Source organism: Branchiostoma floridae, chromosome 12 (genome assembly GCF_000003815.2).
Source record: "Branchiostoma floridae strain S238N-H82 chromosome 12, Bfl_VNyyK, whole genome shotgun sequence".
Taxonomy (NCBI): Eukaryota; Metazoa; Chordata; class Leptocardii; order Amphioxiformes; family Branchiostomatidae; genus Branchiostoma; species Branchiostoma floridae.
The window spans coordinates 16,652,811-16,677,019 of record NC_049990.1 but is presented as its reverse complement, the minus strand read 5'-3'; the positions used below and the strand labels follow the sequence as shown (position 1 = coordinate 16,677,019).

The following is a 24,209-nucleotide window of genomic DNA, read 5'->3' as shown; positions in this document are numbered from 1 at the left end:
TTTTTCTTCTTGGACCAATCCGAAAAAAAAACAGACCTGAAAAAAAATCAGAGGAACAGGTTTCGCCAATTACAAAATGAACACACTATGTCGGCAGGCATTTGGGGTCTTACCAGGGCCAAGAAGACAACAAGAGCCAAGTCAAGTAGAGTTTATAGTCAATTGTACCAAGTTTCTACAGTCAAAGGTACAAAGACAGTGGGAGTCGAATAATCCACCAAACAGATTCCTTTGTAGCATGCAAAATTGACCAATTACCATTGTTTTGAGTATTGCCAGTTCTCAAGTTTCCACAGACAATCAGGTCCAGGTTTAGGTCCGGACCTGGAAATGATCCCCTGGACCTGAATTTTCTGTACTGGTACCTCCCCCTACCAACAATAGATTTTTTTTCTGTCACATCTTATTCTTTGACTTTAGATTTATTTTGGCATTCTATGGCATTAGTTATCTGTTTTCTGATCCTTTTTTTTAATGTACGGAATATTTGTGCTCATTTTATAGCTGCTTTGCACAATTTATTGTGTGGTAGAAAACTTTTTTTTTTTGGAAATGGCCGAAAATTGGTGCGAGCGCGGATGTCATCCATATAATCAAATCAACATGGCCTTACCAAGTACATTAAATTTTGTACTGGAACTTTAATGATGCATTTTGTTTTGTTTAGAAGAATGCTCTTTTGTCTGTGTATTCTCAAATTGACCAAGCCTTATGGCTCTTTCTCTCTGAAAGAGAAATGGTACAATCTGTACACCCCACCCATTACAGTAACTAACCTTGTTAAATGCTACAACTCGATAGAGTGTGACTTTGCATGTATGTTGTATGTACTGCAGTATGTTTATGATATGATAGGGGGCGCTGTGATACTGTCCCAGTAATCTCAAGTAAAAGTTTTCTTCTGGTGATGACAACATCGTTACTCTTTAACATAGTTACAATTTTCTTGTATATCAGACAAAAACAGCATGTTAACCACCTACTTGTATGTAAGTACACGTGTATTGCAATAATGGAGATCAGAAAATATAAAAAAAGTTAATAATAAAGTCTTTATTCTGAAGATATTCAAATTGTTCTAACATCTAGTAAACATGCATGTGCTGCATTCAAACATTGGAATAAAAAAAAACTTCTCCATTTATGGAACAGTTCTTTATGAATGGCTGAAATGTGTGGAAAAGTTCAAATACTAGACAAGTAAGAAAATTGTGCTGACAAAACAAGCTCTCATACATTTTTTGTTTGTCTGTTTACAGATAGAGTGGAGACTCATTTCTCTGATGTTTTGTTGTCTCCAACTTTGTTGTCTTGCATAGGGCACGTTGATATGGGGCGTTGTGACACTATACTTACAAATTCTTAAAATCTCAGCCGGCTTTCAAACAAAAAAATTGTATTGTATTGCCAATAACGATCCATATCTTGACAACAATTATTTTTGAAAATGTACATATAAATGTAACTGTTAACAAAACTTGACAATAGTTAAAAGCAGGATTGAATGTTTTACTTGACAATGTACATATACATTCTAGTACCAACAGTTTTTCTGCCCATTACAAAATAATGTACCTTCTAGCAGCATTTGCCTTGTGGCTTATACTATAGTATGTATGGCTTGACTCCTAGGATTACAAAGCAGCAAGAAAAGGCACCCACCAACAATATACTGTACTCTACCCATTTCTTCCTCTTCTTTAATACAAATGTGTGAAAACCAAAAAGAAAATTCAGGCTAAGCCTCAACAAAAAGTTTAGTTCTACAGAGAAGAATACTTATGACTTATTAACCCTTTGACACCTTTGTACAGACTACTAAAACGCCACATTTAACTACTAATCATAAAACTTCCGTGTGCCGTTGTCAACGTTTAGACAAGCAGCAAAATGCCAACGCGTGCTCTAACTTGTGCAAAACAAACCTCATTCGTTCACTCATTTTCATGGTACATGTCCAATTTTTGGCAATGCCTCAGGGGCGGAGGCATTTATTCTACTTGGCACCAGTCCTGTATGTAAAACTGAGGTGACTCTATGTACGACTATAGCTTCTTAGCAGCAACAGCTCAGTGTCTTTTTTTCCATGTTTCATCATATTTTGATGAAAGCAAGATGTTTCCTTTGTGTTTTTATTCCCAGTAATATTCTTACAATTTTTAATGAGTGTGTAGTAGTGGCACTATCCAGTGTCCATTTCTTCCACTTCTTCCGCCACGCTGGGATAAACGTCCATGTTGCTTTCCCGGCCTTGCGCGAGGCTGTCCAAATCCACCGTTTCGCTGTGCACGACGGAATACTGCGTACTGGAGTCGCACTTCTTCCCCGAGCTGACGGTTCTCGCGGTCGGAAGCGGGACTCGGACGGACGGCGCGGAGTTTCGCGGGACCTGCTGGTCGGGAAGTTCGGGCTCGGGAGTCGGCGCGGGAATTTCCATCTGCTGTTGGGTTTCCGGGCTGGGAAGGGGGTTGTGGCCGTTAGCAGCGAAGGAGATGTTGGTAGGCCTGGGTCCGTGTCCGTTTGTCGTGGAGTGAACATCGGGGGTCTTCATGGCGCCAGACTGGGGACATGTGGGCGCGTGTGTGTACCCGCTCTTTCCTGCACACAAAAAAAGTACAACAGTTGTTAGAGAAAGATTGACCATTCTTCATACAAGAAATCTTTTGGTCTTGGTATTTTTTGATACTACAAGGTGAAGCAACCCGTGAATACTGCGTTCTACCTTGTATGCATGAGGAAAGTAGAATTCATGACATACTTTGCTATCATTTATTGAATCTGCATCACAAAGAAATTGATTTCACTACATTCAGGTGACATTCAAAGCTTTGACATTTTGATAATACAATGTGGTGTATTTCCATCAACTGAGGTACCAACCAGGCAACCACGGGTAGGATCGCCAAAATCTGACTTGCAGGAGAGCTGGGACTGAGGGCAATGTAGAATACTCTGTGTTGTATTTTATCTAATATAAGTTGTAACCATCCAAGAAAACAATGAGAATTGGCCAGAATTTAAGAAAATTTGGTGTCTTGACCAAAAAAACAAGCAATACCAATGTCCGAATCTGGTATTCGAATTTTCTACAGTGGCGTACTACTGAGACGCATGCTACGCGTGTTCAAAACATTCTATGGAAACCTCAGTCTGACAACAGAAGAAGACAGGTGATAGACAATTTATCATCGAGTCCAGGATACCTGCATCAAACTTAATGATGACCCAGGTATGATATACATTTTATTACAACACAAAGGCCCACCCACCTGTGTGCATAGACAGTCTACTACCCGGGTTGGTGCGAGGGGTCTGAGTGCCCGGCCGGCTGGCTGACCCACTGGTCAGTGTCCTGGGTGACGTGATCCCGATGCTGCGTCCAGTGATGGTCATGCCCCTCCTCAGGCTGGGCGGTATGGTGTTGTCGGCGAGCACGCCTCCGATGGATCCCGTACGTTTGCGCCCGCTCGGGGGTCTTCCTGTTGGACCCGGGGCACCAGGTAATATTTCCTGTTGGGTAGGAAGAGATAACTGGTTAATTCTATAACATGAGTTCGTTTTATCTTAAAAGTTCTGTGTTGGTAGAAGTCATTCTTGAACTAGTTAAACAGTTACTGTAGCTTCCAACACAAAAATTGGACTCACCCTAGCTTGACAAAGACTGGTGCTGTTCAGTTGAAAATTTGTGGGAGTCCGATTTTCGTGTCTACAGTTTAACCACTTCAAGAATAAGTTTGTTTTGTTAGATGATGCCAACAAGTTTACTTTTCATCAAGTGACTATTCCTGAGTTTGAGTTCATAGTTGTTATGACTAACAAGGCAATAAAGGCCATGTGCAATAAAGATTAATAAAAAAAATTGTGAGGATTATGTTTTCTGCGATCCCTGAATGAATAGAACTCATGATTTGGGTAATTCTGCTACAAGGCTGCTCTAAACATTATCATGCACTAATACCCTGAAGTATCTGCAGGCGACCAAATCTAAACAAAATACACACATTATGTATGGCCTCCTTCCGTCAATATTGACCATGATGGTAAAATCCTAAAGAAATATGAATTAAAGATTATACCTTAGTGATAGCGAAAAAAAGTGAAGCCAAATCTAAATTTGTATTGAGAAAATGATTTGCAGTTGATATCATTTAGACCGTCTATTTTTCCAGTCACTTACAATTCAGAATCATTAAGTCTAATGTTGTTTTTTTTTTTTTCTTTATTGAAATACGTGTAAAAATACAAATAAACGGACGAGGACAAAATGACGGCAGACTCAAGTTACATTCAACTTATATTAACGCCGCCACTTATACAAGAACTGAAAATAATAAATTATACAGGACAATAATAAATAGATAATTACATATGTATGAACAGTGTACGTGAGTCGATCTCCCTTACTGGAGTAGAAAACTAAAACTAAGTCTAATGGTTACATTAGATTTCAACGAGTGTGGACGTCTTAAAATTTACTTTTTTTTGTTTTCACACATAGTTGAGAGGGCTGACCTGAGGGATGGCACCGTTAGAGTCTGCCCACGCCTGCCGTGCCTTCGTAGGGGGGTTCCCACGGCCATTGTACTGCGGGGGGTTGTTTTTAACACTGGTGTTGTCAGCTGTAGGAAAAAATGGGGAAAATCTCAATATAGGACTCCATAAAACCACAGAGGGCAACACCATTAGACAATAAAGTAAAACTAAATGTGGTATCAACACATTAACAGAAATACATGAACAATGGTCATTTCATGATCACATTACGATGATAGCATATCCAGGGCAAAAGAAACTTAAACAGGAAGTCCAGCTGCAGTGCCAAGCTTGGCTGCCAGAAGGCCAAAAATTGAGCCTGACTGTTGGGTCAGCAACAAAAGTTCACAATTACCAAATATCATTACAAACGCTTGAAACATTCTAGAGATATAGACACACACAATCATGCCTCGTAAAAGTACATTGTATACCAGGTCCTGCATTTTCATGGAGGTGAAAATCATTGTTAAGATAATTATAAGGACACTGCAGATATGAAACAAATTACTAGGAGGCGTTGCATAAGTTTTTCTTCATTTGGCAAAGATTGGGGTCCTCACCAGCTTCTTCTGCATTCTTCTCAGTCATGACATAAAAATCACAGTTCAGAATAGGTACCACAACACTGCAGTTATAAAATGAATTGCTAGGAGGCGTTCTTGCACTGCATTTGGCAAGATGTGGTCCTTACCAGCTTCTTCTGCGTCCTTCTCATTTACATACATCTCAGGCTGAGTCAGGAAACAGCCGTTGGGGTTCGACCTCGGCACAAACAAACCGAACCTGTTCAGAGATTGCACATCCATCACCTGCGACCTGGGAAATAAACAATAAACAACAACAAATTAACATCTAGTGCCAGAACTAAGAGAAAGAATAGCCAGACAAAATAGCACATATTGTGAATAAAAATAAATGATTGTAGTACTGTACTACAATCATATCAAAGTACATATAATCACACTTACGGTTCTTTAGGCTAAAAGCAGTACTCAGGATTATTTTTTAATACAAGGAAAACTGGTTATGCTATATGTTACAATTTTTATGCTAAAAATGGTTTAGCTATACAACATGGACACGTTTTCAAACAGGGTCATGGTCGAACAGCTTTCTAGAACAAAAAGTTTGAAATAAAAGAAGGTGACACAACAAAATACACAAAACATGTTAAATTTCTGGATAAAAGACTTCTAATAAATTATAAATATGTTCCTTTCCGCAAACATTCCAGGCAGGCCCAAATTTGGAAATATGACTATTATAAAAGTATTACAGATAAAACTGGCTTCTGTAAGTGCTCACCTGTTATATCTGGCACCGATGAGAAAAGCATGGACTGTCTCCCCGTCTTCTGCAACTATTGGGTTCAACCTGGAACAACACATCATAATTGATATTCACTAGTACCATATTGCCAAAACGTGGGCAATCTTTTGGGATCTGTAAGGTAAGTACCGCCTCCGTACAAACTTGTAGGGAATCCGACAAATTTTGGAGCACGCAGACACGCCTGCTTTTGCATTCAAACTATACTAATTATAATAATGTCCCTGTGAGACTTAGTGCTCCAGTAGACGAGCGGGTGGAGAAGGAATTGCACACCCCTCCTTCACCATAAAAAAGCCATGTGCAGGTCAGGCAAACAGGTAAATGCCTGTCTGCCTGCTCATCTGTCGAATTGACAGGAAAATTAAAAACAAAATACTAAATATACAAATACTAATGATTTCTAACTAAGCCTTTGCTACTTTACAAATCAAAGTAAAATTCTCTACTCACTCCTTAGGCAGTTTTCCTGTGAGTGGTCGCTGGTCCTTCATCCTCTGCAGATATCTCTTGATGTCTGTGCTGGTTTGGGAGGAGGGGGCGGACTGGGAACGGTGGTGACGCGCTCGCAACAGGCTACAGGAAAAAGGCAGCAATACCACGTTCAATGATGGCACACACTAACTGACTAAGAGACACAGCTTGAATTCTGGCCAGTCACAAGTATTAACAACAGAAAGCATACAGGTGTAGCATGTGAGATAGAAAATAATAATATGATTTATGTAACAATAGGGAGAAAATGGAGTGGTTTAAAGTCCACAGCTTAAATAAGCAATAGAGGCATTTGATTTTTGATCCCCACGAAGATTCAAAGATCTCCAACTGCCATCTCTCTTGTGGTCTGAGGCTGGTTTATTTCAGGCAGACTACTAATCGGGCAGCGGCTTGCTTTTGCGAAAATGAAGCAAATATGCATAATGGACGTTGAAAAACCGTTACACTTCTCAATCCGAATGGAGTCATTTGAAAATTGAGAATATTTGCAGTTTTGGTATCAAAATTCTTCAAAAGCGGTACAGTCAAGCAAACACAGTGAAATGAAACTTGAAAGTTTCGTGAATATTCTAAACGCTTATTGTGTGCATCACTATGTTCCGGTCTACTAAACTGACCATACACTTAAGTTACGATATACTAAACCGACCAAAAGAGAGATAGAGGGAGAGGAACAAAAGGAGATAGAGAGGGTGGGAGAGAGAGATGTGCGATAATAACAACACTATTTCCTCACCTGGCCCGTGTGGGTCTGCCCAGCGAGCTGGCTTCAGACGAGGTTTCGCTGGCGCTGTCTGCCGCCGTCAGGAACTGGTGAGCCTTCATTGGTCGGTGGTACGTCAGGCCGTTCACCACAATCTTTTTGAACTTCGGTTTCTTTGGCTTTGCTCCTACTGTCTGCTCCCCCTAAAGAATTATACATGCAAAAAAGGAAATTAAAGGTACGTGATCCAAACAGATGGATTTTGCCACGATTACCTGCCAGCTATCATTAAAATCTAGGTTGTTACATAATTTGAATATAACACGGTTATCTTCAGGAATTGAGTATTGGTTGCATGCGGGTCCGACGCAGGGGGTAACACTGGATTTAACAATTGTGTTACATGGATGCGGCTTGCAAGAAAATTTTTGCAACAAATTAGAGGGAACAAACAAGATAAATAGACTTTTCTGAGCATGTTCATTGTTAGGGAGGTATATATCATATATAATGCATGGAAAGCCGTACAATAATCAATAATACATCAGAACTGACTAAGACATGCCACTTCCTGAAGTCACAAAATTTAGTTGAAGTCAGTCCAGTAGCAGTAGTTGAAAATGGTGGGAGAGCACTGAACTACATGTACGACAGACTTAATATAAAACAATATAGTGAGAACTTGGCTTAGGCATAGGCGTTTAGTATAGCCACCTTTCAATTTTAAGTTTAGGTTCCCTTAAAACTTACTAATAGGTAAAGTTCCCCTTGACTGGTGAACTTGTGTTCAGTCACTCAGCCAAAACAACAGTTTATACAAACTCCAGTTATAATGTCAATAAATAACTTAAAATTTGCATTCTGTGCACAAAGATTTCTCTTCTTTACAATGACAAACTTACCCAAGGGATCCAGTACCAATGCAGCATGGTTGAAATGACCAACAGAATTTATACTATTAGTCTCACAGTTCCAACTTCAGTTTAAAAAACTCTCCTTGCTTGTCCCACACCAAACTGAGGTGTGATCTGTAGCCATAACAACTGGTGCGTAACAACCTTGACTGAGGTAATACCGTAGCGGGTATAATACCGCCTGGTTTGTTGATCATACAACACATGGGAAACCTGATACCAAAGGTGGAAGAAACGTCAAAACAAACATACTCAGGAACTGTGATTGTGTTAACTTTACAGACTGCATTGCACAATGTGTCATCGTAGAGGGCTGTGGTCGTTGTACAGTACTTGAGAAAAATACAAATTTAAAGAAAGGGATACACTGCATGTATATTACTTAAATCTACAAAACAAAGTCTCTGATGCCACTATTAATTCTAAACTTTGGTTGGCAATGATTTAAATTTGCTGTGTGCCTCCTCCCATATATCTGAGCAAATAACCTCAAATAAAAGTATTACTGACCGGGCCTAGGAAAAAAATGTTGTGTTAAACTTTCGAGTTTCCCTACCTTAACCCTAGAAAAACCTGCCTACCCTAGACTTTTTTTGGGGGGTGGACAGTGGTGACGCATAGCTTTGACTTAGAATTTTTATTCAGCCTGATTCTTATTGATTCAGATTAGTAGAAACACTGCTCGTCCTATCTAATAAAGGACAATATGCATCTGATTCACAAAGTTTTGGCCAGCCTAAAAAAATTACAAGAAAAAAAAAAGATAACCCCTACCTACTGACCCTAATTTTTTTCTGGAATGAAACAGGAAACACAACATTTTTTTTCTAGGCCTCAGTTTTAACCTCAAATAAAATGGTATTACCGGGCGGCAGAATGGAAAACTTGCAGCAACTTTTGCATTTTGCATTAAAAGAATAGTTTAAAAAGTGTGCACTTAATTGGAGAAAATAAGTTAAGCCTATCTACCCTACCTTATTGCTTGCTAACAGCTGTGACGTTAAGAGCGCTGCCTCCCCACTGTGTGTCTGCTGTGAGCTGACCGTCAGGACCCAGGCAGGGGAGGGGGTGCGTGCGTGCGGCCCAAGGGCTGACTGTTTCCGCGCCTCCTGCGCCAGTTCATCCATGTGTTCCTCTGTCTGATCCATGGAGTAGGACGACATCGGGTAACCCTTCGTACCTGAGGGAGGACAGGAGGAAAGTAAAGTAAGAAGCCTGTCACAATGTTACACAATGGTGATTTATTTTTCTCCGCTTCATTGATCATTATATTTCCCATTATAAATCAATCAAAATATACTATAATTTAAAAGTTGTAGTTATAAACGGATTGATATCAATAACTCTACAATCAAAACACATGCATGTGCCATGTACTTTAAGTCTAGTACATGTGTCTTACATTTTGTAGTATGAATGTAACGGTATCTTTAAAAATTATACATTCTAAAGCATGTTGTAGCTGTAGATATCTTTCTAAAAGTTATAATTCAGACAGTATAGTAGTACAGCCTATTATACCTTGAAGTTCATAATATCAATATATATAATTTTCATTGCTTATTTGTGATACATATTAGATTCACTGTCAAAAGGCCATTGTTGTAAGAGACTCCAAGCAGTTGAGAACATCACTGCACAATTTTTGCTCTGCAGTGCGCTTAAGAGACACTAGGGGGAGCTTCAAAACAGTCAAGTTAAGTTTTGGTGCAAGTCAACAGGCTGGTATATGGTATAAGTTTCTGTCATGTGTTCATCTGAATATACCAGCAGCCTACAGGCACTCATAGCACATGTGTACCAGCAAAGACTCAGTGGATAATCCTTACACACAAAATTCCCTGTCAGCTTATTTTAACCACAAATCCTGTGTACCATTTATGGGATTAAAAAAGTTTCAGTGATAAAAGACTGAGTTGGATATCATGTACAAAGCAATTAGGCCATATACATAATAGCTCTGTATAAGGATTTAACTAATAAAACATGATTTAGTACATTTTTGTTGCAGTTTTAAAGACAAGTGCCCCTTCTTTTATTTCTTCTACATGTACCCTAAAGGCTTATGTGTTGTCAATTATAAAGTTTAACATAATCAAATTTAAGTACTATCGGTACTGCAAGATTTGGTGAAATTTTTCAAGATTTGGACTTAATTTCAAGATCGATACAGCAAGTGTTCTACCTGCCATGCCTTAATATTTGAGCTGTGGTGTCTGTAGTCTGACAAACTCTCACATGATCATGCCACTTATTTAAACTAGTGAACTGTTCATTTCTATCCAAAACTTGTATGATGATTAACTTTTGTACATGTAGACAATTGCTGATGCAAAATTAATGTGTTTTCTAATTGGTCCAACATCTTGTCTACACTGACTTTTTTCATGTCCGCTTTTCTCGGACCGGTCCAAGACGAAAAACGGTTTTGTACCCGTTTGTCCCCACCCCTACCAGTGACCATACAGTCAACAGTTATCCAGCCTGTCCTACATGTAAGTCCAGGGGCGCCCACTGTGCCCTGATGACAGATGGGGTGGAGTGATTTCCCCTCATTAATGTGATCAGTCAGCCCCGCGCTGCGGCGAGGTCAGAGGTCGCCGTGTTATCAGTGCAGAGTCGCCCTAGGGTGAGAAAGCTCAGCTGCATCATGGGAATGCTGTGATGAGTGATGTTTTCGGACACCAGCCTTGTACGATATCCAAAGTGTCCGAAGATAACAGTAACTACTTCAAAGGCTTGAATTACTGGTTGCACACGCACTGCCAAAATTGGACCTACCTTTGGCAAGAAGTTTGTTTCAAGTAGAGTAATGTGTAATGTTTGAATGATTGTATGTTTGTATGTATTGATGCATGTTTGTGGATGAAAAACACATAATTTGATAGATTTTTAGATTGTATAAATTGATATTTGGTATGTGGGTTAAGGACTCTTCGTGAAACTTCAAAACAATTAGAGATTTGGGGACCCCTATACAGCTATAGTAAAGTTGCAGTACTGCAGCTTGCCTTTTACATGTAATTAAATATCTACTGCAATGTGCTCTGGATTCCCCTTGGTTCTGATTCTTAAGTAGTAAGCGCTGACAGGGCAGAGAGCAAGCGATATATATTAGGTTGGGGCCTCAATTTTTTAAATAAAATGACACTGCACTGAAAGTCTTTTTCTACATTCTATGCTGCATTATCAAATTAAGAAACATGGTATGTTGAATTGATGAAGCATATCTTGGGTACAACAAAGAGTTAACAGACAAGTCTATACAGGGTTGGACAAGTTTTCTAAAATTGACTTGTCCTATCGGGCAAGTACTTAAAAAATTTACTTGCCCAAACCAACTTTTCACTTGCCCAATATCTAAGAGACATTTTTCCATGTACATTCATGGTCTTCAATTGAATTTTTGTTATTGGCTCTATTTTCTGTGTTAATCAATGCTTGATGCCATGACTTTGAAAAGTAGCAAGTACATCAAAATCTCACTCAATGGAGAAAAGCTAACTTGTCCGATCGGGCAAGTGGGGAAGGACATGCACTTGCCATAGTGGCATTTTCACTTGCCCGGGACTATAGGGCTAGTGGACTTGTTTATCGGACTGCTATACAACAGATCAGAATCAAGACTCTTTCTCTTACTAACTGAGTCTTACTATTTGTCTATCAAATTTTTGCAGAATGACACAAATCATTCTTATTTCTACCTACAGGTTGTAGGGCAGTCACAAATTTCTTTGAATCTGCAAAATTGGTGTTTGTCGGAGGTTATTTCCATCCCAGGCCTGTAGACAACACACAGAACTTAAAGGCAACCTAAGCAATATTACAGCGTCAAAGAGGAAATATTCTGAATAAGGCAATCTGCATGGTATTGACATCTACTGCACTGTATTCTCACATTTATATCATCATTTCATACTTTGAGCGGTTAAAAACGGCCCAGAGACAAGTTGCACGAGGATATTCCTTATTATTGTACCTCCTAAAAATAAGGACTTGATCTGGAATCCTTGTGCAACTCGTTCCCGCGCCGTTTTTAACGGCTCAATTTATGAAATAATGATGTAAATGTGCTAAAATAGTGCTTTAGATGTCAATATTATACAGACTACCTTATTCAGAATATTTCCACTTTTAACAATGTAATATTGCTATAGGTGGCCTTTAAGAAGTTAACATCATTGTCATCATATTAATCTTCAGATACAAGGTGTTAAGGCCTTCAGGATGCTAAAATAAGCAACAGAACTTGATCAAGTCACTTCTCAGAAACTGTTCGGTGCCCCAATCTGTCATCACCCACGCCCTACTCCTGTTGGACTGAATCATCATCACTTTCCCAATTAGAGACAGGAATGGAACTTGGGACTAGCAGAGGAAGTCGCCTGATCTGGTACAATCTGGGGTGACTTGACCCCTCTTACTCAGCTTCAAAAGCTCCCTGCCTTCCCTGTCGGACTCCGTTAGCGTCAAACGGTTAATTATTGCTGCTAATTAGTCTGTCAGGTTATAAGAGGAAATGAGTTTATCTTGGGGAATGTTTCGAGTGTCCAGAACTGAGCTGGATTGTGGTACAGTTACAGATGCTCTTGCCTGATATTTGGCTTTTTTGAGTGACTCCTATTTTTTTAGGAAATAAAAAACTCTCAGACACTGTAGTCATGCGTGTCTAGTGCCTATGAGTATGATATGTTCTGTCACTTTTGAAATTCTTTCAACCCTTGAAATGCTTTCATCCATCTTGGCGTTAAGTTAATGTCCTTTCCAGACCAGATGGTACATAGGGCTGTGCCCATCTCCATTTCAATAGCACTTGGGCCACACCTTGTGCAATTTTAAGGGACAACTTTTAAATGGATTGACTTGACAATGTGTTTGTGCAGATTTGTTTTGTTCTGTTGACAACCTGAAACAAAAAGGTGATAAAGTTTCAATTTTTATCTGTCATGAGGATGGAATGATTGGAATTTTTGTCCATGGCAAAATTCTGTCCAGAGATGTAAGGATGGACATTAGAAAGAGCTTATTTATACACTGTAACTGTTACAGTAATTATACAGTATTCATTAATATATAGAATTATCTGGACAGACTTCTTGAAATAAAGAAGTTGCAAAACACCCTGCCATTGTGTATAATGTTAGATTCCACTACACCATTGCCACTCAAATAAACTTGAAGGTTATATCACACCTAACCTGTTGTTAGTGTTACTTTTGTGTTCTAGTACCTTTGTGTTACCGTTTGTTTATGTACATGTATCCCTGAGTACCAGTTGGCAGTAGAACAAGCCAAACGTAGGCTTAGCCTCTCCAGTTCCCATCTCACAATAGCCTGCCCAAACAATAGCTATACCCTTTGCGTGGGTCCCTCTATATAGGATACTGTTACCAAGTCTTCATAGTTAGGGACGAACCTGAGGTGCTATTGTGGTCTACCGGACCTTGACTTCTTGGCCAGTTCCTTTCACTTAAGTCTTCAAGAAGATGCACAACACGTAAGATATATGCTTCCACTGGCCGGGCCATCTCAGGTCAATTTGTTGTTAAACATATTTAACGGATTAAACATCATTTTTAATTATAATAGCTTTTAGACCTACATGTATCAAACCAAATGGTGTAGATAATAAAAACATGTATACTGTGCTCCAGTTCTTATTATGATTGAATTTTAATTTTAGTAGGCATAGTACATATAGTGCGGGTCCCTTTACTGGATACTATTACGATGTCTTCATAGTTTTGGATGAAGCTGGTTCTATTGTGGATTACCAGACCTTGACTTCTTGGCAGTTCCTTTCACTCAAGTCTTTATTGAGAAGACGCAGAACACCTAAGATATATGCTTCAGGGCCATCCCAGGTCGATTTGCTGTTTAACATATTTAACGTTATGGATTAAACTAAACATTGTCAATTACATTTATTAGACATGTCAAACCAAATGGTGTAGATAATAAAAACATGTATACTGTGCAGTTCACTTATCAATAATTAATCAAATTACTACTAGTAGTGAGAGTGAGGCCTAGTACTAGCTAAAGCTTAAGTTACAGTTACAGTAAATTAGGTTGTTATATACATTCAACAACAAGAATTATTGTTAAACGGGTCAAACTTTTTTGACCATGAATACCAGTTGCATCATACTTCATATTGAGTTATTGATCATAAGGCCACAGCAAGTTAATTTTATGGATGGCATCCTCTGCAGACTGCAAAAATAGTGGGATAGGGCGGAAAAAAAAACAAGATGGGTGAAAAAAAAACAAGATGGCTACATTTTCAAAAATAGGCACCATAAAGTTGTGATGACTGTTGTTAATAGAATTAAAGGGACAAAACATGGTATCAGAGGCAACAAGGAATTCATTCCTGTATTCAAGACATGTACTGGTGTGGTAAAAGTGAAACTAGTGTGGTAGACTTCAGGCATCACCAACAAAGTTGGTAACCACACTGTCTCATAGCTTCCATATTGGTGTCACTTTTACAACTATCCAAAAAGTTTTATTTCTACAACTACAGTCCTGGGTACCTTGCGAGTGTTACTTCTACAAGTACAATTACTGGCTACAACACAATGTATTTACTCATTTTGGTACTTTATCGTCATGTTGACCATCCCTGCAGAAGAAAAAAAATCTTGTTTTTTTTTTCTGAAATCAGGCGAAAATTAATGAGCGCTGATGTCATCCATAAAATTTACTTGCTGTGGCCTAAGCTTAAATCCTCAATTATGAAAAAAGGCACTGCAATTATAGCAAATAGACAATTAGGCAAAACATGCAACTTGCTACTCAACTAATTAACAACAATCAACAACATGTTTAATGATGTCCCTTAAGTTTTGTAATGTTTGCTTCATACATGTATCAAAATCTAACACAAACAGCAATAGGCAAACATGTTATTTTGCAACTTGCCAACCTAAACAACAGTCGTGTTTAATAATTATATTGATGAGCCAATGTTCCGTGAAAACCTTGTTGAGAGAAGTTATTGATGAAGCCGTTGTGCCTATTATTATTTATTGGAATTCAATACAATGGCAAAAAAGCATGTTTACCTTAAGTTTGCAATTTGCCACCCTAAATAACAATCATGTCTAATCATGATATTTATGAGCCATGTTCTTCTAAACCATTGTTGAGAGAAGTCATTGATGAAGCAATTGTGCCTATTATTATTTATTGGAGGTAAGGAATTCAACACAATGGCAAAATGCATGATTGTTTACCTTACATGTAAGTTTGCAATTTGCCACCCTAAACAACAATCGTGTCTATTAAATCATGATATTTATGAGCCATGTTCTGCTAAACCATTGTTGAGAGAAGCCATTGATGAAGCATGTATCTAATTGGAAGTAAGGAATGCCTGTTGTCAAACTGGTGCGGCCCTTTCACCAATCTACGCTCGGTCCCAGGCCGGCACATTTTCAATTAGGGGGCCAGCAATGATGAAATAATGCGGGAGCCGGGAATGATTGAATGGGGTTGCTCCTAGGGACTTATCATACAGACTTTACTAGTGATGTATGTTTGCGATGTGATTAAACTGGGGTGGGGGAGGGGGTGGGGAATGGGCAGAAGGGGTTAGTGGTGGGTTAAGGACTGGGGGTAAGGGGTGTATACATTTTGTACAAGGCAGGAAACTTAGTGATGTAGTGGCTTACATTATAATAATAATCTTATTTAAGTATTTTTTTTGTTCTGAATTGCTTTTAGAAAATGTACATTTGACATTTTCTGTTGGATGACAGGAATATGAGGGTGTGATTGGGGTTCTATAGCAGATGACATTGGAATACAAGGGTGTGAATGGGGTTGCTCCTAGGGACTTATCATACAGACTTTACTAGTGATGTATGTTTGCGATGTGATTAAACTGGGGTGGGGGAGGGGGTGGGGAATGGGCAGAAGGGGTTAGTGGTGGGTACGACTGTGGGGAAGGGTCTACAAGAGACTGGAAAGATAGAGGTGTACATTCGTCAAGTGACAAACAACTTATATATCTTATGTTCTACCTTTAAGTTACCATGGAAAACGTACATTCAATTTGACATTTTCTTTTTCTGTTATAGTTGACAGGGCTGGTAAGGGTGTGCATGGGGTTTTGGGAGGTAGCAGAGGCTGTGCATGGGGTAATAAAAAGTTACAATTGACAGCTTTGACATTCAGTGCATTGCATAATACATTGTACATTAGAGAGTTTCTTAGAAACACTGCCATGTACAGTTACTCCACTTGACTCAAATCAGTTCTATTCACGATCTCTTGAAAGTTGCACACTTCAGAATAGTTCCTTGATCCACAGATGTTTAAATCCACATTTTGTGAATCAAAAATTCTAAAAACTCAGTTCCACTTTCTCCGTTCCATCTGTATCAATGGCCAATGAGCCCAAAGCGATGGTATCGAGTTTTCCAAATTCGCTACAAGTAACGGACCGGAGGTACGAACTATACCGATTTACCCGGGAGTCTCTGGACACTTATCCCCACAAATTACATTGCGAACAGAGTCCGCTCATATAATGAACCGTTTGTCACCGCGACAAGCACGGGCGCGGGTAATAAATTGCCCGGCGACTGTTTCCCAATCGTGCAAATTGGGAGGCATGATTGTTTGGTGATCGCGGTAACAAAGTGTCCATTTGCGTCGGGGTCGGCCAATTGATGATCCAGAGGGTCTAGAGGCTGGGAGCGCGGTAGATTGAAATGGAGGGCCACACTGCGGCGCAAAATTAAACTCTGAAGGGTGGTGGCAAGTTTGGCCGACCCGGCCGAGATTTATGCCCGACTGCGGGTTAACAAATAAATCATGTTGTGGACGATACAGACGGTACTATGAGAACTCTGTCATCAATACTTTTAGGTAAACTTAGAAATTTTGTTTCCAGATACGTGTATGAGTAGAGAAAGAATTTACAAATTGGGACTTACTGTCGAGTATGTTGTCCCTATTGACATGTAAGTCAATGTAGTAGATGATATAGACACTACTTCATGTACATTGTACATGAATTTGTATAACAACTGTGTCAATGCTCAATTGTTAGTGGCTTTAAACTGTATAAAACTTTCCTTTACAGGTAAATGTTTAAAAATGGACGTTTAACATCACTCAAAGAGTGTGTTGTGGATGTCCCTGTAGCTCAACTGGTAGTGACCTCACAGTTGAGCTTCTGGTTCAAAATAGTTCATAACTCTGGGAGACCCTGGTTTAAATCTGGGAAGGGCATGTCAGTTGGGACTGCACCCTTCTTTTGGAAGGGACATAAAGAATTGGGGTCCCGTGTAACAGTTCTAGGAGGTGCCTCAATCATGTAAAAGGGGAAGGGCTATCCTCCCTGTAAAATATACCCTGCTTCTGAAACAGCCAGGAAACTTCCTGACCAATGTGCCACCAGGCACTGTGACACTATACTGAACGAACGAACGAAAGAGAAGAGCAAGTCGCCCCAACATGAGTCATGACCCAAAGCTCGCCCACAAATCACCCCGAATGAATTCAATCTCGCCTGTCCACAGCCCCACCCGTATCAATCTAACCCCCGGTTTGATTGCCCGTGAAAAGTGTTGGCGCGTTGCATTGTTATCCCATCACCACGCTCGTTACCGCTATTAACGACCAATCTTGCCAGCCGTGACGGAGGCTTAATGAAAAGTTCCGCGGCGGTGACGGGCGGTTAATCTGACGTTCGCCCGGGGAAATCAGGAGAGCGCGCCCTCCGATTAAAGAAGGACCTCGTCTTATTAAAGCTGGTACGGCCATGATTATAGTGCACTGGTGGGTGCCCAATAACATTATATCACCACAAACAATACTGCCCAGGCGTGAAGATATACTACAGTACTACAGATTGGACTGAATAAACTACCTTTAAACTAAGGCTGGCTATTGAAAAACTTTGATCCCCGAAACATTACAACTATTTGACTTATAACTCAGTCCCTTAGGCACTTACACCAGTTGTAAAAAAAATTGTATTTCTTGGACAGACTCTGAGTTTGAATCACACCCTTCAAAACCTCAGTTCAACTAAGTAAAATCAACTGGACTTAAAGGTAAAAGTTTCGTTTTAAGCTTTTTAGTTGGAGTCAGACGTCCCTTGTAACAGTTATGCACAAATGTGTTCCACGGAACAGGGTTGTAGCCAGCACCTGTCCTTCAGTCCTTTGAAGGAATTTTGCAGCTGGGGACTGAAAAAAAGTTCTCCCATTCCGTCCCCTGGGACAGACAAAAATTTATATGTAATGATATAAAAAAACTGAAACCCATGTTTTCTTCTTCACCAAATCAGATGCCATTGAACAGCTTAGTCTAAAAGCAAAATTTGCACCTCAAAATGCAGGAAATATTGTTGAGGGTCTTGATTTAAAAATTTTCTGGGACCCAGACCCCCTAGAAATGACGCGCAACGTCACGCCATGCCTTCGGTGCTCAATAGGATTCCCATTCAAAATCAAGGGGACTGAAAATGATTTCAGGCTGGCTACAACCCTGGTGAGACAAAGATGCATTCAAACAATTATCTGAATGATAAAAGGTTTGAAAGTCACTAAAAATAAAAACTGAGGCAATAATTTACAGTGCATGGTTTTGGATTCACCTCTTCTGATTCGAAAAAAAATATATAAATTTTCATATTTAAAAAAAAAATCAAGTCACCAGATGTGAGGAATTATGAATAAGACCCAAAATAATATGATTTAGCAACAATTGAAGAAAATTTGTTTTTCTAGCAAAATGGGGGAAAAGAATGAAAAAAAATCATAAAATTTAATTTGAATCTGGTTAAAGATGTGTTCAGTATTGGTGGAAAATGGACTAGAACATGTACTTTTTTTTAGTTTTTCTAATATACGTTTCGGTCTCAGAGAGATGGCTAGAGAAATGCCTGGAATCTTGGGTGCATAATAAATGATCGAGAAAAAACCGTAAAATGCAGAAACTTTTGCGGTGGTTTAATGTTCGCAGTTTTTACAGTGGCCGCTTCACTGCGACTTTAAAACCACTGCGAACATTTTTCCATGGAAGTAAGAGACTACAGTACATTGTGCTACCGCGAATTTAAAACCACAGAGAAAAGTCCCTTTTCCCGCTACCGCAAAATTAGATCCCCGTGAACTTAAATGCATTTACAGTTACTGTAGTTTACTGTCAAATTGAATACAGTTTTGAATACAGTTTATTTGGTGTTTGACAAATAAAACACACACGACAAGCTTTGATATAAACAATGGCTGGAGGTTATTCCAGGTCATTTCCATGGAACAACAGGTGTCCTGTTACCATGGCAACAGCAGGTGGCTCATGTGGCACTGCTAACAAAAGTGAAACTTGTGTGCGGCACGCCCTGATGTACGTGAATGGAAATGTAACACCGCTGCATTCTGGGTCAGGGAGAGAGAAAGACTCTTTTTCAGAGTAGTTGTCTGAGAAAAAAAAAACGTCACCAAGCAACTTAGAGTTGTGTTGGTGTAAGTGTGAGATTGTTTGGCGCAGGACTCTGAAAATGAGTACCAGTAGCTTTAGTTTGGTGACGTTCCTCAGATACAATCTTAAATGGAGGTCCTGTGTTTGAAGAGAGCCACACCTCGAGCACGTAAAAGAATCCACCACACTTGTTGCACAGAGTATAGGGGTCCTTCCCGGCTTGAGTTGATAGATCAGTCTGGATATGTAGCTTGTACTCTTCAATACAAACCTACATGACATTGCATATAATATACACTTGTGTTTATACAGGGTATATGCCAAACAAACAGGCAAACAAACTTACCATATTGACAAGCACTTTGTATGTTGTATTACGTTGTATCATACCTTTTTTATGACACACTAATAAAACATTTAACTACATTTGTGTATAATAATTTTACTAATTCAAGGAACTGTCACTGAACTTCTTAAACTAAAAAGTCTTGTGCCATGATTTGAAAAAAGTTTAAAAGCCTGTAATTTTTAGATGATGTTGTGTTGATTTTTTATCTACTGAACACTTATTTCAGTTTGTGGGTTAACTTTGGGAAGAAATTTATCTTGTTCCAGACTTAGGGTGTCAGATCTGTGAAACAAGTTGTAAATTCAGGTGGTTCAAGTTTGGAGTATAAGAAATCCAATCATGGTCCCTAAACTGCCCGACCGCTACCTCCCCACCATAACTGGGTGGCATGATGGACCTCCGCTACAAATCAGCAGCTCACTTTAATTTGAGCTGAATGGCGCTATAAATCAGGTGCTAAGTTTAATTTGAGTGGTACCCCCCGTCCGGGACTGTTGACGACCGGGCACGGCTCTCCCAGCAATCATTTCCACATCAAGAAGATTCAATTTGGACCAAATCATCCTGACCAATCGCGGAGCGGCTGGCTGATGGCACTCTAAGTGGGCATTAATTCTGTGGAGGCACGGACCTCCTGATTGGTCTGGGATGGGCTGGTAGGGACTGTCTGAAGTGTGTGTGTGTGGGGGGGGGGGGGGCAGTTGAACTGTACCAAATACAATGTATGATAGTACCAAGTGCTACATGTATCTATACCCCCCCCCCCAATAAAAATCACAGCTATAGCATTTGAATGTATATGCATTGAGGAACAGTACTGGCGGACTGTTATCAAAACCTGAAGTCCCACTGCAGTACAGTACAACATTGCTTGGGGGCCCGTAACTGTTTCTTCCTTTCAATTTCCCCAGGAGATTTTGCATTCAGTGAAAATGCTAGACTCTACGACTTGTGAATTGTTACTGCAAGTTGCAAAATCATTCAGAGTCATCTAAATATTAGAAAAAAAGTCATACACAGACACAAAAAAAGTCTAATTTGCATCCTTCCTAGAACTGTCACCCCTGTGACTTTGATCTATTTGAGGTCTATTTTAACATTTTCCATTGCAATTACCTCAAATAAAGTAATATCATACATGCACCTTGACTTTGGCATCAACTTGCAACACCTTTTGAATTTTCTGAGGTAAAAAAAAATGTTGAAACTGATGAAAATGTTTTTTGCCCTGATCTAAACTGACAGTTCGTAGTTTTCCAGTAAATTTTCACTACTCAAGAAGACAGTAATTCTTTTTCTTTAAATTGCACATTTCCTTTGTTTGTACCCTCGTACCTTGTTGCCATGGCAACCATAATTGATGCCCATCCTTGCGACACAGTGCAACCATTAAATCTTCCCACTTAAATTAGATGAATCCCTGACGTACATTAGGTGCAAATTACTGCAAATCATAGTGGTGACACTGAGAATTATGATAGTCATATGGACTAGATTGATTGGTCTGTAGTTACAAAATGTATATTATATTAAGCACATCCTCAAAGTTTAATTTTTTGTCACAGCGTAAAGAAATTCTCTTTAATTTTTAGCATTGTATGAGATTGGTGCTGGCATCATTTTAATAGTATTTCTTTATATAGTCAATGCAAAGAGGGTAATGTTTTTGGTTGTATATGTGCTTGTGTGTGTATTGTGCTTTTGTTTGTTTGTGAACACGATAACACAAAAATGTCTAAACTTATCGTTTTCATATGTGGTATGTGCGTAGGTCTCGAAATGATTATACATTGTTGGCCACCTGATGGCTTGTTACGGTACTGCAGCAGAAATTCCAGTTTTGATATATTGCGTTCAGAACAATGCTACGGCCATGTGGCAGAGGGCAGGGATGGACAGTTTAATTTGGGCCCCCAGTTCACATAATGTCCAACACACTTAGGGTTTGAAACTATACTTTGAAACTTTCCTCTAAACATTAAGCATTAACAGCTCTAGGCATGATTGGACTAAAATCATTACACATAATATGTAATAATACAAATGATTAAGGACACAATTACCAGGGTAAATATGTTCATACACACGGGTCTGTCACACTCATACGGTATCAATCATAGAAATTCCCATTTAGACATTAATGAGGAAATCTGGGGTCCCACAAAGCGCTCAATGCTTGATTAATCAGTCCCGCAGGTCGGGTGAATTGAACTCCAATTTCCTGAGGATATTAATCCCAAACGCGCATTATCATAACTTTCCAATTATGAAATGTGCAGACAAGTTGGGGTGCGACTTGTGTGTGGCAATGAATGTCAAGTAACTGACGTCTTCAACTTACTACAGCAACATCACTTTCTGGGAAACAAATGTTATAATGGGCAAATGTTACAAAATAAGTTGAGAAAAGTAAAACTACTATAATTTGTAAAAATCACAATTAAAACTAGAAATTACATTACAATTAAGCAAATCTAGTGAACGTCATATTGTCTGTCTGTGAAAATTTGTATACTGAATATTATTATGGAAAATTGTCCTTCCTTTGATTTATAAGTTATCCTTGAAAAAATTTTTGAATATGTCCCTGCAGTTCCAGAGAATGATACTAGGGGGCTTTAACCTACATCACTTCAGTCTTCTTACATCAACAGCTGCCAACAAAAAGTCAAGACCAAGTTCTACATAATCCACATTTCAAATATCATTGAAAAAAATATCTGTATTACTAGTATTTTTGACACATCTGTCATCACAACTGTATCTGTAAGGCACAAATTTACTCCCAGCTTTACCTGCATTTGACACCACTGAATCTGTAAGGCACAAATTCACTCCTAGCTTTACCGTTTGACGCACAAGGCTTCATCACATCCGATGCTGACTGATCACACCACAGAATCCACACAAATTGAAACTTAATTTCTTGATGAAACCTATTGCCCATCTGTTTGTCCTATTGTGTCTGCCAAATTAAAAGTGCAGAGAGGGTACTCCCGGGGGTTTCGCCAGCACATTAGGTCGGGCTCCCTATGGGGTTGGTGGGAATAATGCTAAATTAATGAATTGGTTGATCTGGCTAAGCGGTTACAGTACAGATCTATGTTTGACAGGCAAGTAGGACGAGACATTGAGAAATGTGTTACAGTTGTAGTAGATACATGTACCCAGAGTAGTTTAACTGTTAGCTCTAGAAAGGATGAGAAACTTAGTATATACAATTAATAAGTCTGTAACTTGTAAGTTGTATACAACATTTCCTCTACTTTGAACAATTCGTAACTTGCGGTTAAGGCAATTAAAATGTTTGCAGAGACAATGCCAGCAAAGAACACAAGATTTTTTACACATTGAAGGAAGTGATATTTGTACTGAAGTCCTTTATTCGATTATTAGATAAAAAGATGCAAAATAACACAGGGAAAAGACCATAAAACTGATTAAAAATTTATCCACTTCAAAATGTGTTTAAGATCGGTGGAGAAGCCATAACAACTTAGTCTCCAGAAACAAACGCACGTACATGTGCATTGTATGTGGTCTAAACTACATGTATACACACATATACCAATGGCAAAAGCTCAATCAAGACATTTTGAGTCTTACAGGTTGGAGTCCTTTCATTTGAATCCAAGACATTAATTGAGTTTGGAAAAAAAAAGTGATTTTCATAGTCAATATTTGAGAATACAATGTACGTTTGTATGTGGTAATACTTTCATGGGGCATGTCTTTTTGCTGTTTTTACTGCAAGAAAGTCTTCACACAACAACGCTGTCATAGATATAAGTCCCTTTCCTCACTGGTTGATCTCTTACAAGTTTAGTTCTGTTTTGATTCCTGCCCTCCAAAGCCACATAAGCCTATGAACAGATCGCCCTCATACCGACCCCCTCCCTTCCTCGCAAACCTTCGTCTCAGCCTGCCACGATTTTCCGCGAGCATCCATCATGCCCCACTCAGCTTTACGTCGGCACACGGTGCCAGCCAGCAAACCGCGTGGAAAGGCCGGGGACTCCCGTAGCACGGCGCTATCCATCACGCTAAAAACATTCCTGACAGAAGCTTTATAGTTTTTATACCCGCCTTGACAACAAGTACTCCGATGTGGGGATGGGACATTACACTACAGGAGGTGGGGTATATGAGGCCAAACTTTCTTACTGGGGATTGTACATTATATTCTCAGTGTAACACTGATGGTAAATTTTCCAACAAACAGAAAAAAAGAGAACTGATGTTCAAATTTATAATTAAAATGGCAAGAAAATTTTTCTCTGGAAAAATGAAAATGGTGAACAGTTCTGGATCAAACTTTGCATTAACCACAAATTAATTGTACTAAATATGATGGCAATATTATATGGTAATGTGAGATATTACCAATTATGGTATCATAATTGGTTTATATCAAGACCAATTAACTGACGCGGTA

The 24,209-nt window shown here is 39.2% G+C and overlaps 1 protein-coding gene across 2 annotated transcripts in view; it reads right to left on the bottom strand.

Annotated features, from left to right (window-relative positions):
* Positions 1–1,033: 1,033 nt before the first annotated feature.
* Positions 1,034–24,209, bottom strand: part of LOC118427450 — a 29,038-nt gene continuing 5,862 nt past the window's right edge. The window contains exons 2-9 of one of the 2 annotated variants that reach the window (XM_035837255.1): positions 8,955–9,160; positions 7,100–7,269; positions 6,319–6,441; positions 5,842–5,910; positions 5,228–5,352; positions 4,513–4,619; positions 3,270–3,513; positions 1,034–2,598 (exon numbers count right to left, since the gene is read on the bottom strand). In XM_035837255.1, the coding sequence (XP_035693148.1) occupies positions 2,183–2,598; positions 3,270–3,513; positions 4,513–4,619; positions 5,228–5,352; positions 5,842–5,910; positions 6,319–6,441; positions 7,100–7,269; positions 8,955–9,160 (1,460 nt within the window). In that variant the 3' untranslated portion in view covers positions 1,034–2,182. The remainder of the gene's footprint in view (positions 2,599–3,269; positions 3,514–4,512; positions 4,620–5,227; positions 5,353–5,841; positions 5,911–6,318; positions 6,442–7,099; positions 7,270–8,954; positions 9,161–24,209) is intronic. The other variant, XM_035837256.1, reaches the window with a different exon arrangement.